The 16,856-nt window shown below is 46.1% G+C and overlaps 1 protein-coding gene across 1 annotated transcript in view; it reads left to right on the top strand.

Annotated features, from left to right (window-relative positions):
• LOC149371923 (cell adhesion molecule Dscam1-like) overlaps window positions 1–16,856 on the top strand; it is a 308,990-nt gene that overhangs the window by 166,523 nt on the left and 125,611 nt on the right. Inside the window, exon 3 of the mRNA XM_089566251.1 lies at window positions 11,843–12,004. Within this exon, the coding sequence (XP_089422377.1) occupies window positions 11,843–12,004 (162 nt within the window). The remainder of the gene's footprint in view (window positions 1–11,842; window positions 12,005–16,856) is intronic.

The raw sequence follows: 16,856 nt of genomic DNA, 5'->3' as shown, positions 1-16,856 counted from the left end.
ACACAGTACCATGTCCCTTGCGGTGACTCCGGCCCCTTCTGCGTCGCTCCCGTCTGCGAGGCGGACACTAGACACCTGCTCTGAACCTGCCCCTATTTGCGTGCCATCCGGCCGAAACACATGCTCCGGTGCGGACCGTGCACAGGTCGACCTCCGAATGTAGAAGGCTGCATATGTGGGTGGCACCACCGGACGTTACTGGGCTTCTTTTGAGAGTCTGGTTTGGTTGGTTTGGTTTATGGGGTTTAACGTCCCAAAGCGACTAAGGCTATGAGGGACGCCGTAGTGAAGGGCTCCGGAAATTTCGACCAGCTGGGGTTCTTTAACGTGCACTGACATCGCACAGCACACGGGCCTCGAATTTCTCCTCCAAAGAAATTCAACCGCCGCGGCCGGGATCGAACCCGCGTCTTTCGATCCCGGCTTTTGAGAGTCTGCCGTGTATCATAAAGCATAAATATTAATTTATGCCGGCAGGCGCGCTGCCGCAATAAAAAAAAGCAGTCGTGAAGACACTTTTTCCTCTTCTTCCTTCGTTAACCTTCAACCAAGCAGTGTTATTTCATTATCAGTCATGCTAATCGAAACTAATCAATTAGCTTCGCAGTAGAAGGAAAATAGGGGCAGTTTGCTTTTCTGCTTCTTTTTGTTTCCTTCGTACGGCTTGGCGTACTCCTTATCACGGCTGTAAATTACCCAGCTTTTTGAGCGTAAATTCTTTCTACGTTCTGCACGCCAGGTTTCCTCCCACTTTTGCATAAACAGTGCAGAGCTTCTGTGTGTGCAGAGCATCGACAAAACGGAGGGACTTCTGTGCACAATTTGTTTGAATGCATTTCTGCAACAGCTGCTCTTAGGTGCTTTATATTGTCGCGTTGTAGTGATGGCAATCCAGTAAGGAAGACAGCCACAAAACTTGGAAACGAAGGTCTTTATTTGGGCTGACTTGCGCCCGCAAAAGAACTGAATCACTCGGCGGCGGCGTAAGCAACAAACGTGCTCGTCAGTCGTCGAACTACGAATGCCCGCTGCTAGCAGCATCGTTCAATTTAAAGCCGGTAAGGAAACTTCGAGATAACAGGTCGAGATCATCTAGAGTAATCTGGAAACACGTAGATGCAGATCTTCATGGCTGTGATCAATCGAGATTAGTCCGGTCGCTTCTCGCGTCACGAACAAAAATGATAACACCCCTTTTCTGCGGCCTTGCGCGAACGAACGGACACTACAATGATACGTGGCAATATTTTTCCGGCTATACGGATTGAATTTTACCTCTCCCAACCAGTTCGAATGTCAAGGTAGCATTCGTTTTATATCTAAGGAATATTTTAAATAAATTAGCGAATATCTCTTTTCTGAAAATTTTTAATTTAGTGGCGTAGATTTCATTCGAATATGCGTAACATTCGCCTTGTCGACTTTGAAACTTTAAAAACGCGATTAATTCTTCCACACAACTCTTTGCTGTAACTACATGCAACGCTTGCTACGCGTTCTTTCCTTTCTTCCGGACCTTGCCAACCATGCGGAGACCACCACTTCCACGTCTCTTTTACTCATAACGTACTTTTTTTTTTTACTGTTAGTATAACTCATCCCATTTATTTAACCACGGGCACCAGGCACACTCCATTTTTTATGTAAAAAGTGATTTCTTTTATTGGAAGTTTTCTTCGAGCATTTTCTCCTTTTTATTCTCGCATCCCATTTGCATGGTCGAATTCGCACACTCTTATCTCTCCTATGTCTCTGCTTCGGCGAGGACAAAATCAATAGCCCTGTCCGGCGTCGCATCTGCTCTTGCGAGGTCCCGCATAGAGAAAAACAGTTGGTCTAAAAACAAAACCAAAAATAGCAGCGATCCGAAAAAAAAAATAGGAGAGAGCGTCTCGTGTAGAGAGGGGCCAGTGGCGGTGTCTCCAAATCGCGCGTTAAAAGCTCTCGACACTCCTCCCGCTTTGTCCTCGGGCGCTGCTTTCGCCTTCGTAGCCAGCCCCTCGTTCGGCCGACCGGCCACCGGCGCGTCCCTCGCAAATGGCCCGTGAACGACGCCCGAGCTCTTCCAGCGAATTCTTCCGAGTGCGCAAGCACGCTCTCTCTCTCTCCCCGCATTCGCTGCTGCGGCCCGCGCTCTAGCCTCGTCCAACTGCCTGCTGCTGGCTTGCATCGCGCAGTGTGCGCAGTCTTCTCTGTTGCTGGCGCGCGCAAGTGCCTCCCCGCGTCCAGCCTGCGGGCGCGAAGCGGGAGCTTCGGCGCTGTCGGGACGCGAATAGCATGGCGACGATTTATGCGGTAACCGCGGGAAACTGGCCCCGCGCTTTCGTGCGCGGAGGAGGCGTGTCCGCGCCAGTGTGCAGGGTGTGCGGGGTAGAGATTTGTGCCGCTACTACTACTTTCAACCGCCGTTGTTCCCAGCGCTGTCCCGTAATGTTGCGGACCACTGGCGGTGCTGTGGCGATAATGGTTATGAAAATGCCGCCCGTTTCTGTGAACTGCGAATGGGAGTGGTTAGTGCGGCGCCGTATTTTGTGATGAACATACTTCGCAATGGCCTTACAGGGTAATTTATGTTGCTGCGAAACGGGAACGCACAGGTGGGGAAACGCTGCGAACTCGGGGAGTTAAAAATGACGGTGAAGGGTTCTATAATTTGCGAAATGCGCCGGCAAAAATAAAAAAGTTGTTTTATTTAACAAGTAAAATATTTGGTGCACTAAATATTTGGTGGTATGAAATATATTTTGTAGCGTGTGCCAAAGTATAAAATAATGCCGAGGGAATAATTGAAGATCAGACCACATATCTTATGTCCACTACTGCGCGTCATGTGAGCTTTAGTCCCTAAAAGCAGTTGTCATGCTTCAGAATGCACTTTGAAATATGTTCGTGATAGCCGTTACTGTTGCCTTCGGTCAACTGAAGCATTTTATAGACGAGATCGCCATTTACAGTCCCTGTTTAACCTCTTCATGCCAACAGAAAAGTTCTGGCGTAAAGTGTGTGTCACCACCACCAGGTAATTGAAAGCTGCGCAGCGCGCCACAAGTTTGTTTCGCCTTACTTTTCTTCTTGCTTCTTAAATTTACTTTATTGGAAATTTTCTCAAAATATTGTTACGAAAAGAGAAAGTCCGAGAAGGAATGCGATAGCCTGTACAAAGAGTTTAAGAAAAGGCGTTATCCAGCCTTTAAGTAGCCAACAACGGCCACCTATTCTTCTGAACAGTTTACTGCTTCGGCGCATCCGCTTAGAATTTCAACCAGACGTAGTTAGCGTAAACAAACCGACATACAAGAAGGGTCGCATGAAGATAAAAATGCCGACGTCTGAAAGTTTTTCTCCATATTGCGCTCTTAAATTCGGGTTAACAAAGCGGCGCGATAGTCTAGAAGGATATCGGGCAAAAGCAATGCTCTGTCTGCCTAGGCACTCATATCTGCCCTAGTGGTATTAACTTTTTTAATATATATTAACGGATTTGGCGCAGTTCTGAACAAATGAGGCGTGTTAAGCTGCTCAAATTTAATGAGACCTGTTACTGTTGCTTCCAGAACTACCCTCAGCTCGGAACGCGAGATAATGAGGCTCTTTGAGAGGTTAAAGTCTTTTAAAAATAAGGTTTGAAGGAGTTTCTGGGAAGCATTTAACCTGGCAATATTTACTGGAGAAAATTTCCTCCTCTTGGGGCCACTAACTAGGGCCATTTTGGTACCTTTTCTTTCCGCATTTTCAAAGCAAAATTGGAAGGATCATACCGGGCTTCTCGAACATCAAACTTTGTATTTTATCACTAAGTTTGATCGACGGGCCCTGTGTTGTTTAATGACACTCTTTTTAGTACTTCATACTTAGGACCACACTCACTCTTATAGTAAAAAAGCAGTGATATCACCGTATGTTTTCTATGTGCAGGCTTTTTCGAAGTTCGAATTTCTATTGGCTGAGCAAAAAGCAACTGTTGATGTTTTCTTACTGCTTACAGCTTAATTCACTTCCTGAATGACCACTTCGACAAATGAATCATGCACCATAATGGTGTGTGATTGAAACGCAGATAAGAATTCGGGGAAGATAAGGAACTTCCTTGTTCTTGATTATAGGTGCAGAATTACAAAATGCCAACGAAAAAAGTTTATTGTTAAAACATTTTGAATTCCACTTCCAAGGCAATGTTTTTGCAACTAAGGCTGCGTGAAGAGCAGTTTTGCGAACCGGAATTGAATACGAATAGTTTATCTGTAAGCCGAGCCGAATGCGAATTGAATAGTGAATGAACCGGATAGAATATGAATCGAATATTTCGCACAAAACAATTATTTATGCGATACAGTGAATAACTAGCGGCAGCACTTAAACTTGCGTAATTGCAGCTGTAGCTGGTGAAAGACTCAAGAGTGATCTGCACTTTGAGGCACGCAGCCCACAATCGAATATTTTTGAATATTTACTATTCGATTAGTTCAGCGAATCGAATACGAGGATATTCGATTCGATATTAGGAAATTTCGAAAATCCATCCACCCTTATTTGGCCGATGAATATTGTAGTTTTCTATCCTGAAAAAGAAAGAATGCTTTCACACGTCATAAAAAGTTATATTCGGCTTTATGGGCACCTGGTCTATCCTTTGTAGTCACCGGGATTCACCCCTTATAACTGCTCAGCTGGTTTGCGACTTAGCAGTATCTTGGACGAGCGTTAGCATTAATGAAACTGACCCGGACATAACGAGTCACGACACCGCATTGCACTCAGTACTCTTCTTGTTCACACGGGTTATAGCAACAATGCACTCATCATACAACTATTTACCTAATGTGCGTAGTATAAAGCATTGTTCTTGCCGCAGCATAGCAGCGACTTCCATTGTTTTTAGGGCATAAACATTTTCTTTTGCTAACATAATCTAACCACGCTCATTATGGGCGTTTTATAGCGCTTAGCGTTACTGCCGCAATTTCCATGACACAAGCTAAGCATTTTTAATCAAGCAGCGCTCTACTAACCGTCTTTTAATGATTTGTCCTACGCCTGCCTTTGCTCTCTCTTCTATTACTATGAAGCACTTTGCTTGTGCACATTCCATCAAATATATTTCTGTACACGCTTTTTTATCTTTTTATAACGAGAACTGCAGTGTAAGTCAATTCACGAATGACACTCAACGAACTCGCGGGGGCACGTTTTTCTTCATTTTCTTGTCCTTCGCTTTTCGCTGGTTCCTTCAGGTCCCTTCATTGCCATCATATTCAACACCGTTAGTCAGTGACTATACTTTTGGTTATCTTTTTCGGTTTGAGCAATCCCACAGGGGAAAGTTCCTTTTATCTGTCCTGTGCTGCCCTTCGGCTTTAACTCCGGTTCATGCTCTGAAGTCAAAACGATCGCTTTCTGTAACCTCCACATTTAACCACATGCGCGGTTCGATGGGTCTCCCTACGCATGCTCCCTCCTCTGAGATAATGGGAAGCTCCTCTTTTGTTCTTTCAGTCTCGCTTTTGCGAGCGACAGAGAAGGAAAATGTATTTACTCAGCGCGGCAACTAGTTCCTCTTCCTGCCGCCATTTTCTCCGTCGCGCCGCTGCATTGCGTGCATGCCCCTGTGCAGACCCCTGCCAGGACCAGCGAGTGCCGCGTGAGCTCGGACACGCGGAGCGGTTGACGCGGTCCCCTCAGGCCAGCCCAGTCCCTTCTGCTGCAGCGACCGCAGGCGTCTTCCCTATATCCTTCCTTCCACGATGCCCTTTGTCTTTGCTTTCCTTCAACGATCGGCATTCCTTCTTCGCTTTCGCTTCCCAGACTGGTACTGTCATCGCGTCTCCGCTCATAGCTTCCAGCTACACTTATATTGTGTTCGAGATTTTTTTGTTTCCGTCTCCTCGTGATTCCATTCTGTCGTCGGCGAGGAACTGACAGGGCGTGAATTGCCACCAAGCGTGAAGAGCGGCCGGGGCTAAGGGACGGAGGAGAAGGGCCAGACGTCTTCGTCTTCCCGCGTTCTTTAAATTTTCTTGTCTCTCAGTATTGCGCACCATTTTTGCTTGGCTCTGCCTGTTCCCGGAATGGTCGTCCTTTTTCGCGGTGCTGCTGACGAGCGCGTAAGGGCGAGTCTCGGTACCCCCTCTTAAACCAGCGTCCTTCTTAAAAGAAAGAAATAGGGCATCAGAAGGTTACCAGCCGTACGGAGCCACCTAATCATTCGATAGTTCGCGGATGTATCAGGGGCGGCATTTGCCCTAGGCAAACGCCTTGGCCGCCACACTTTCTTGGCGAAAACCGATTGGAACAGTCGGTCATTTGGACACAAATAACTTTTTTTTCCTCCGTGGGCGTCGCTGTGTCTCTTATTTCTTTTTTATTCACTTCTTGCACAATTGTTGTGAAGCCTGTGTTACTTTACAGCAGCTGCTGTATGGGCTACGTATGACGGAAAAATCAAGTCGAAGTGATGTGCGCGCAGTATCTCCCCGCCGTTGCGAATCCCATCGGCGGTATGTGGTTGTCTTTTGTTGTATTTTCTGATCACTTACCTGTGAGGTAAAAAATCCTTACACCACTAGCTTCGCATTGATAAAAAAAATTTCCTGTGGCTTAACTCAGCAAGGCCAGGATATACGTAGCGAAAGGTACGTTAATATGCTCGGCGTCTAACAATTCTGGCAACCGGTTGCCATGGTTGCCATGGTAACGGTGCATGCGCAGTACTGGCCAGCAACAACCACCCGAAATGCGCCGCTGACTAGCCTAGTGTAGCTTTCGCTACAAAACCACAAATATGACAAAAAGATACCCGTATGCCTTTGGTTTCAGAGAGTGTTGGCTTCCTTCATTTATATGTCATAAGGGGCCCTTCATTTCCTTACCCTTGTCTGCTACAAAACTTAACGAGGATCTCGGTTTAGGCAGTCTCGATGCCATAGGTAGCATAACACGGACCTCGCACACCTGCTGCCCTCAACGTTCGATCATGTTCGACGTGGAGTTTGCTTTATTACAGGACGTTCTACATCCCTCAATATTATCGAAGGTGCGCTGGTAGACACTATCAAGGTTAGGCTACACGCAACACATCTACTGTATTCGTGTTGCGTGTAGCCTAACCTTGAGAGTGCACACTCGAAAGTGTAAGGTGGGACAGTCGCTGCCGTAGCTCGTGGTTTCGGATATCCTACAAGCAACATTCGGTTGTCTTTTCTTCTACTCTCTAATCAAACATCTTTCAGGTAGAAAAAAAAATAACCCTTTGTTTACTAACACAGTATGTATGAACTTTTCGCAGAGGTTACTTATGACGGTGTTACAGACAACGTAAACGGCAGCTGGCGCGATGCAGTTTCTGCCTTTCCACTTGGCTGCAGCTGCTGCGAAACTGTTTTTTCCTCCTTCACCAGGACCAGGACACTTTTCGCTAGTCACCCCACCCAATGCTAGCGTACTAAGAAATTTCCCATTGATCAAAGGTGCAGATATGATAACACGAAATTCCCCTGGGTCTTGCGTAGTTTCGGTGAGCTTTACTGGCCTCATGCAGCAGCTGCTTCAGGTAATTCCGATAGCAATTTTTAAAATGGAATTTTCGAGGTAAAAAGAAGCTTTTTGCGGCATATTGTTACGAGCATCGGCGGACGTCAAAAAATCGGCGTATCATGTTATTTGATAAAGTAATTGACTAAATTATAATAGTGGATTTCCACGCGGTACGTGTGCCACGGAGTGGCGCAATTTGATAGACGCTGTGTTGGCTCTCCGCAGGCTCCCGCGGTTTTCAAATGGTGCGAGAAATTGCGTAAATTTTTTTGGCCACAACGGTGAGCGTAATTGCGTTTTCGAAATTCTAAAAACCGATACTGCTATTACTAACGGCCGGCTGCAAATCTCTAATTTTAATCCCACTGCTCTTGGTAATACTGTTGGTAAAAGTTAACTATTAGAATTATTTTATCACTTTACCAGTTAACGTGATACGCCTGTTATTTGATCTCCGCCAACATTGCTAGTCTATGCCGCAAAAACTTCTCGTTGCCCCGAAACCTTATTTTTAAAATTAATGGCGGGCTTCCCTAAAGCACCTGCATGGTATGTCGTAACGAGCCCCTCCGTTCCCTACTCTTGCGTGATCTGCTCGTTAGGTTTCCTTACCTTCTGCTCTTAAGTGCTCTACAGTAAGCTGTGTTCTGCTATGTGTTGCCCAGTCCGGTCGTTTTTTTGTTTTTTTTTTTCATGTCCATGCCTTTTTTTGCTTCTTTCTACCCTGCTCCGTTCTGCATGCTCTTCCATATTCTGCTCTGGTGTGGCCTGGTCTGATCTTCTGCACTTCGCTCCGTTCTCTTCTGCTTTGTTTGGTTTTTTTTCTTATTGTCCCCTATTTTAGGCTCTGATTTAAACTGCTTCAGCAAGCTCTGTTTTACTCCGTTCTATTCTGCACTGGCCTGCCCTGGGCTGATTTGCTCGGCTACGCTCAGCTAAGCCCATGTACGTACCTTGTTTCGCTTTTCTCTGTTCTGTTCTGTTAGGATTTATTTGCGAGGCTCCCTCATGCCCTATTTGTATCTTTCTTCTGCGTGTTTTGTTCTCCCTACAGTTTTTTCTTTTATTCTGTAAAGTTCTGCGTTTCTCCGCTCGGCCTTCGTTCCAGTCTTTTTTGTAATCTTGCTACGCTCAGTTATGCTGTTCATTCCACTGTTCCATAGTCAACTACGCTGCCTCCTCTGCTACACTGTACTCTGCTCGGTTCCAGACAGTTCTATACAGTCCAGTTCTCCTCTGCACTGTCCTGCTGTCCTGTGCTCTTCTTTCTTGGCTCCGTTCTCTGTGCCCAGCTCGCTTCTGCTATGGCTCTTGTTGCTGTGCACCGGTCTGCTTTGCTATGTTTTGTCTAGCTCTGTCGTACCGCGTAATTCCTTGCATTCCTTTCCTTAGTTTTATTTGATCTAATTTAATATGCTTTGTCTTGCTGTGTTAATTCTTGCTGTTGCTTTAGTTTGCTAAAACTTTTTACGTTTTATATGGCTTCAGTCATTTATATACCAATTAAACATGATTCGAAACAAAACCTGATTAATTCACTTATAATGGGACCCGTCGCACGAGCTTTTAATTGGCATCCGTAGTGCATCTCTTGTCGCTTCAGTTGAGGATAAGTGCTGATTCTGTAATCATCTCGTTTTCGGTGCTGCATTGTGGAGCGTACAGTGGTGAGCAGCCTTGTCTAGAGCGCTCGGGCGGTGCACTTCCTTGCAAACAAATCCATGGGCGTCCGGAGGGGGGGGGGGGCAAGGGGGGGCGGCTGCACCCCCCTGGAAAATCACTCACTCGAACCGTGAGTGATGGCCGCACACCAGGGGCGGTGGTGCGCTCAGCCAAAAGGGTAAAAGCAGCCCCGCTTCGACGCTTGGTCACATCTGCGAAATGCCGCGTCCGGGCGCGCGTCGTTCCGCCGTTTTCAAACCACGCCACCGCCAGCTCTGCTGAAGGACGACCTGTTGCAGACATGCAGCGGCACCGGCGAGCATGTGTTTCGAGATGGGTGTCTGTTTCTTTGATCTCTAGAGAGATAGCGACACGGAGGCAGACAGTGCACAGGGCACAGGTCGCTCGCTATAATCATACGTTCGTACGCCGGCCACCGATGAATTCTTGAGGGAGGAAGGACAAATCAGCCGTGTCCACCCCCGCTTTGTCGGGCTGCTCAGGGGCAAGCGGGCGACTAGTTGGCGCCGCCGCCGCGCGCTGTCTCCTCCGATCCACGATAGAGCTCGGTGCGGTAGAAGCGCCGCTTTCAGAACCTTCGGCAAAGGGGATTAGCTGCTTTTGTTCACGGCGACGCAGTCTCCAGAGGCGCCCCCACACCAGCGTTCCTTGCGTCTTCTCCGAAAACCAGCGCCTTTGGTCAACGCAGCCCGATGGCGCCTGCCTGGCTCGCCTGTCACCTCTGGCTGGGCCTCAAATCACAACAGCGCCCATGTACTGTGCGTGTCAGTGCATGGTAAAGAGACCCAGGTGGTCGACATTATCCGAAACTCTGTACTACTCCGTCCCTCATAGCCTGAGTCGTTTTGGGGCTCTGAACCCCATAAAAGCACAAAAACAAATTTTCCGGCCGAATTAGTTGCGGGTGTCCCTTCCCCTCGGAAGTCGCGCGGCGTTCCTTACACCCCAAAAGTGCGCATTCGTGGATATTGTGGCAAGTAAGCCCTTGCACGTGTGCGTGCCTCTGTGTTTGTGCTTCGGTGTTTTTTAGTGGCGGGTTGTCAACGAAGGTGAGAACAACCAAGACAGCGGACGAGAAAACGACGAGCGGCGAGCAGTGTGTGTGCGGTTGCTCGACTGTGCGGATGCGCGAGCAAGATGGAGCGAGGTGTATGAAGCTGCGAGCGTGCATTTATCTTGTAAATAAGTTTTCGTTGTATATATAGTCATCTTTTGTTTTCAACGTACTCGTTCAACCATTTTTCCAATCAATATATATGATGACTGTGCACTGAGAGCGTGTAATGAAGCACAGAAATGAATTTATCACCCGTGTAACTACGCAATTCGCCCAGAAAAATCCGAGGCGCCTACAGTTGCTGTTCAAGGAAGACTGACTGAGTGACTGTAGTTGCGTGTTTGTGAACATATTGCGCTGTGTGCTGGTCATCAATTCGGGTGAGTCGAGAACCCGTATGCAGTAAGACTGAGCACTTCGAGTATTGATAGTATCTTTTTGCATTTTTATTAATTTTAATTGTTTCTTTGTTGATAAACTCCAATGTATCTCTACAATCCGCGCTTTAATTTGCTGCTTGTAATTTTCTTTCATGTGTGTATTTTACTTATTTTTTATTTATATATAAATAAATAAATTTACTCCGCAAATAGTGCCTTTTCGCTACGAATATACCCCCCCCCCCCTCCGGCGCCAACAACCAATGGCCCCCCCCTGCAAAAAATTCTGCGGACGCCCTTGAACAAATCCATATTTTGTGGCAGCCTCTAGGGTCCAGCTGCAACGCTTGCACGGAAGTAGCGCCAGATAGCCTCGTAAACAAAGCAGGCACGAAAACTTTGCCCTGTAATGAGGGGCTGCTCTCTAATTTCGGTTTTTGTTACCAAGTGCGCACTGCTCAAGCGCTCTAGACAAGCCTGCTCACCACTGTACTCTCGATTATAATTAGACAGTCTCCGTCTCGGCTGTTTAGCAACCGCTGTGCTGTCTGACGTATTTTTTTACGTTTGTGTTTGTTTGTTCGTTTTTTTGTGTGCAATGAACGCCGCCAAATGCATGTTTTGCTTAACAAATAGTTGATGCATTTCCTTGAAAGGAGAGTAGGAAAGCAATAATTCACATGCAAGAAAACTCATCAATGTTTTCAGCACTCTTTGAAGCACCAGGTAATCCCAAAGAAAGAAGGCTTGTTTACTAAAAGTTTGCCTTTTACCGGTAGTTGAATTAGCAGCCCGTTATGGTAATGGGCGTGCATTGATCGTTGCAATCTCTGCTTAACAATGCAATTTAGGACGTCGAGATATGAACAAAAGCACTGAAAAAAGCGTGTATTGCAGTGAAATTTGTTGAACTAGCCATGAGAAGTGAATTAGGCATTCTATAGTTCTGCTGTACAATAAAAACTTTTAACAAAATCTGCATCTTTGTCGTAACCTGCTGTTCAGTTTAGGCTCTTTCAGTTCAATGCGCTAAATTCCCCCATAATGAGAAATCATCGCCTCAGTTGTTCCCTTTGCCCAGGCTACAAGTAAGTTAAACAAAGGAAATTTCCTTCCGTCCATGAAATGAGCCTTAAACTGCAGTTGACAAAAAGATAATGTACAACCTAATTCTTGCTATGTTTTCTTGCAGCCGTCAACCAGGAGTTCGACGTGCAGGTGTACGACGAGTTCGTCATAAAGGGCAACACCGGGGTGCTGCGCTGCCAGATACCCAGCTTCGTTAAGGAGTACGTCACGGTGACGTCCTGGGTGCGAGACGATGGCCTTGTCATCCACACGGACTCAGATTCAGGCAAGCATGTTTTACTTTGTTTTGTTTTTTTTTACATGAATGCATTGCATGCAGGTCACTGCACTCACATCTAGTATTTGGTTTCTGCTTCACTAGTCTTATTTCATAATACGCGGCTTCAGCAGTTGTTGAAAGCAAGCCGGTGTAGTTTAGTTCAGACAGGAGCTGTTGTTCTGTTGTGAATGTTTCAAGATATGCTGTTGTTTTCGACCAGGTCATTGAGTGTTCGCTGGGCTCCACTCTAAACAGTCGCAAAGAACGTGTTGTTCTGGCCTATGAATCAACTCTGTCGCCACTTTTCGATATCTTCGGCGATGATTACAACAAAAATAATGGATGATCAATGCGATGGGTGAGGTAGAGTATGTGTGAGCATTCGGACGGAGCAGCCATTGCCACTGACGGATTCAAACCGTGCGAGCCGGTGACGTGTCAACTCCGTCAAACTGCGTGTGGCAAGCCGTATACCCCCGTTCCACTATCCCCATCAAGTCCACCAATCACAGGGGGGCACTACGTACCCTTCTCCACTCTTTCCACCCTCCCCTCGCCGCCTCCACCTTCTCTTCGTCTACCCATTCACGCTTTCCCGCTTCCTCCTCTGTCCTGAAAGTGGAGAGGAGGATTTCACTCTCTAAACTTTGCCCCTTGCGAACCGAGGCTTCAGACGGACGGACGAACAGATGACTCCAACATGTGGGTTCTAATGCCAACGCATTTAAATTGGGAAATGTAACGGGCAAGGTGAGTGTTCAGTCTGGATACTCAGTGTCGATGCCAAACGCGTGCGCTATTCCCCCGCTGCCATACTGCCACATTTTGAGAGACTTAAAGCTTTGTAAACAAAACTATCGCTGCATTTCGCATATGATGCCTTCCCTTCAACAAAAAAAAAAATTGGAGGGGATACTTAAGCTAGCACGTAAGGGTATGACGGGATAGCGTTGATGAGTTAATGCCCATACATGCAGAATTGACCATTCTCTACTGAACATTCGTAGATCCCTAGGAGTCCTCATACCAATCCAGGCGTGGTGTTGCAGTGTTTAAGCGATGCGCCACTGCCCTACGATGGCAGTGCTGCCACCGGTGGGGCTTGCGCGACTCAGGTTGCTCTTGCTGAGTGCCAGCTGCCACTATGAGCAGTTTGCTCACAATCCGATGGGCAGGTTGTGATGACGCCACAAGGTTACACGACCTAGGTGGCCTACCTGCCTCCTAGGTTACTTCTCTTGGAATTTTTCGCGCATTTTTCGTTGATGGTCAACGACGCCGACGGCGAGATCGGATTTTCTGCGATTCGAGATCCTTAACGCTATCGCGTTAAAAGCGTTAGCATTACACACCCATGTTGGAAGAATCTGTCCGTGAATGTGAACACGCTGAACAAATAGTATGTGACCGAGTTTCACCGCAAAAATGAACTAGGTCCCGCTTGCACTCACAAGTTATCCATGCAGCTGCAGTCGAAGGATTATGCCTCCAGGCACAGATAAGTTCCTAGGATACCGTAATTAGAGCACGGTCACCGCTAAAATTTTAGAGCTTGTGAGTATCGAGACCGTATTTTTATGCGCAAGCCTCTAGTGAGCGAATGAATCGCACATCCTCAGATATCAACGTTAACACGGAGATTTTAAGGTTTCATTTGATAGGAGACCTCTGAGATTGCATGGTTGAGGGTAATGCTAAGAACAGGGGATACATTATGATAGTGGAAAATGAACTACGCCGTTACCTGCCTTCATCCAACAAAATCTTATATGTTTGTATCGGTGTGTGTAACGAAACGTTCTTGTTAAACATGCCCAGATTTTCTATGCTTGTTAAACATGCCCAGATTTTCTAACTTTCATTTGATTCGGGAATCGCAATGCCGGTTTAAGGCGCATTATAGTTTCAGTTCCGGCCTAGAAACAAGGCAAGCAAGGTGGCGGATGACATTGGGATGCGACAAGGCTCAAGTTCTTGCATAATGGCAGTGCGACAGAGCACTTTGTACGCTTACCATATGCCGCTAATATTATTTTCCAATTACGTTCACTATTATTATGCTCGTTCATTGATTCCTAGATTTCATTGCATGATTTATCTATTTTTGTTTATTGACTTGTTGGAAAGGTTTTTCTTTCCGTGTAAAAGGGACAGCTGGGCTTTTCTTTACAGCCACACTCATTAAAGAGGTAAATGAACCGGCTTAACTAGTTCGCTTTCACAACGCTAAACTCTCATTCTTAAGAGGGCACCAACACGCAAATATGAGTAATGGTTGCACTGATGTGTTCGCGACGAGACCAAAGAAAGTGTGAACCGGTCCGTTCAGCCGGCACCGAACCGGAGGGAAGCGTTTGAATCCATCAGTAGCACCAAAAGCAGAGTAGAAAAAGAAAAACAACCTGAAGTGCGATGAACACTAACAGAAGGAAGGCCAAGAACGGGGGAATGCCCACGGCTTCGAGTAAAAAGAAAGCGTTTCTCAGCTGAGTATGATCAATGTTCGGCCGTAAGTGCGCGTAGCAGGCCGACGCGAATCCGTAGAATTTCATCTTCTTTTTGGTCCCGGCCACGTGCGAGAACGAAGCTGGCGAGATTTTCTCGAGATGGGTGTTTCGGACGACGGCGACGACGACAGCGTCTCAACAAGAAGAGCCGCTGCAAATGGAAGGAGCCGTATTCCTATATTCGGGAGGAGGCTTTTATCTGGGCGCTTCTATCTGCTTTTTCTTGTCTGTTTCATGGCTCCGAGAGTGGTAGGAGCAAAGCTTGGTCCCAGCTTCAACCCCAGCTGCAGCTTCGCTGGGCAGCTTCGCCGTTCTTGAGCTGTTCTGCGGCACCTCTTAGTTGTGCATTCTCTTATTCTTATTATCACTTTATTCTTCTTTTCTTGCATCATCTGTTCATCTGCCGGACGCCCAATCTCAATACCAAAAGAAACCATTTTAGATACCAGAGCCGGCCATCTCTCAATGCTGAGGTTCTATTACCACTAGAGATTTTTCCTGTTTTCCTTTCTCCTGTCACAGGCGAGGGACTGGTCCCTCAGAAAGGTCCGCGTAGTATAAACCTGCCGCTTTTTGTCACGTAAATTTTAAGTGCTACTGTGATCCGTCCTGCGCAACTTCGATTCCTCGGCGTTTCTATTGGCTGAATTGCAAAAGAAAAAAATTTAGTAGCCGATATATTACTGGAAAAGGACTACTGTGTTTGACTGTCGTGGTTTACACAGATTTATTTTCTTCTCTTAGACAGGTTTAAACCAGCTGTAAACCGCATAAAAACTTTGTGTTAGTTTTTTACCAAGATAACAGAACACTCCTGCGACGCTTTAAAACTGTTAATACGTGGATATGAACAAATCATGAAACATGGAACACAACGACCACTTTCTTATCTATAAATATACCAGTGTCATTCATTTCTGATAGATGACGCTCTTAACAAATACTTGTTTGTCGACATATTCTGTATTTCGCAAATATTTTACTCACTCTAAGATAACACAAACAAAATAATCACCACCGGCCACGTTCGTCTGTTTTCTTGTCCATTGTTCTGTGGAATGAGATAGTTTTACTTTGTACGTTGTGTCTCTTCCTCGTCAGATATAAATAAAATAAACGATGAAAATAACATTGAAAGCGTATATAAGTGTGCGCCTAATAAGGTGTTCATGGCGCGTATTGCAAATCGACAACTGCAGGTCCTCGAAACTGCGAGCCCCAGGAATTTTGATTGGTAAACTGTAAAGAAACAGTAATGCCTGCTGATCACATCTTTAACAAGAAAAGTAAGTTTTGCAAATTAAAACCAGGCGTAGTTGAATGCTCCGCAATAATTTCGGACAGCGCTGGATCCTTAACGGCACCAAAATATTTTAACAGTTTAACTGCAGCCCGATAAAAACTAAATGCATTGCACGTCTTAAGTCTTCAAGGAAGTGGACAGGGCGCATCGTTGCGAATCCGTGCCACCTGAGTAAGGACTCCACACTGTTGGCAGAAACTCCTCGCGCGTGGTACGAACACGGAGTAACGCTTGGCGAGCTCCTACCTTACGCTTATGGCTAAATTGCAGCGGGTGGTTAACTTTGAAGCGATGCCATTTCTACCGAGCTTGAGGCTCCGCAGTTCATAGTAACGTCATAGAAAATAAGTATGCTTTAGAATATTTTCATATGACCGAAGCGAGGCAGGGAAACCGTACTGGCACCTTAGAATTAATCTTATGCTGTAAACGGGGCTTACTGCTCTTGCCTTTTCTGTAAAATGTGTAAGTTTACAACCCAGAAGACATGCAAACGATCGTTTGGTCAGGTGCAATAATACCTGTCACTATGTCATCTTCATTGCAATGTGAAACGCAGAAATCGAACACGACAGCACTATTGGCCGACAGCTCAGTTTACTAGTCGTATTTGCTACAACAATGACGTGATAATAAACTATATATCTGCACTGACCATAGTTTAGGCGAATTTATAATGATGTCTTTATCAACCGTCATATCAACCCTCATCATGAACGGTTCTTTGTCCAAACAAATTGAAGCTAGTGCTCAAAAAAAAAAATTTTCCTTTTCACCACTCAGCTGTTTATCGGCTATTTTTATTATTCCGAGTAAACACCTCCATCGGCAAACACGGTACAGCGGCGATCACAGTGCTCCACACATGTGTCTGCAGCTGCCTGAAGTTACCGTGTTTAGTTCCTTGGCGTCATTTACGAGTAACCTGGCACTATCCTATGCATCGCGGCTAGCCTCTTACGCCCCAAAAAGTTCAATCGTGCCGTTAAGGTAAGAAAAAGCTTCGTCAACGTGCCCAGTTCAAGCGCTCTCGACGAGCGATTAAAGA

The sequence above is a fragment of the Amblyomma mixtum genome, chromosome 1 (assembly GCF_055824585.1).
Source record: "Amblyomma mixtum isolate Tamu chromosome 1, ASM5582458v1, whole genome shotgun sequence".
NCBI lineage: Eukaryota > Metazoa > Arthropoda > Arachnida > Ixodida > Ixodidae > Amblyomma > Amblyomma mixtum.
The sequence above is the reverse complement of the archived record's forward strand: the minus strand, read 5'-3'. Positions and strand labels throughout refer to the sequence as shown.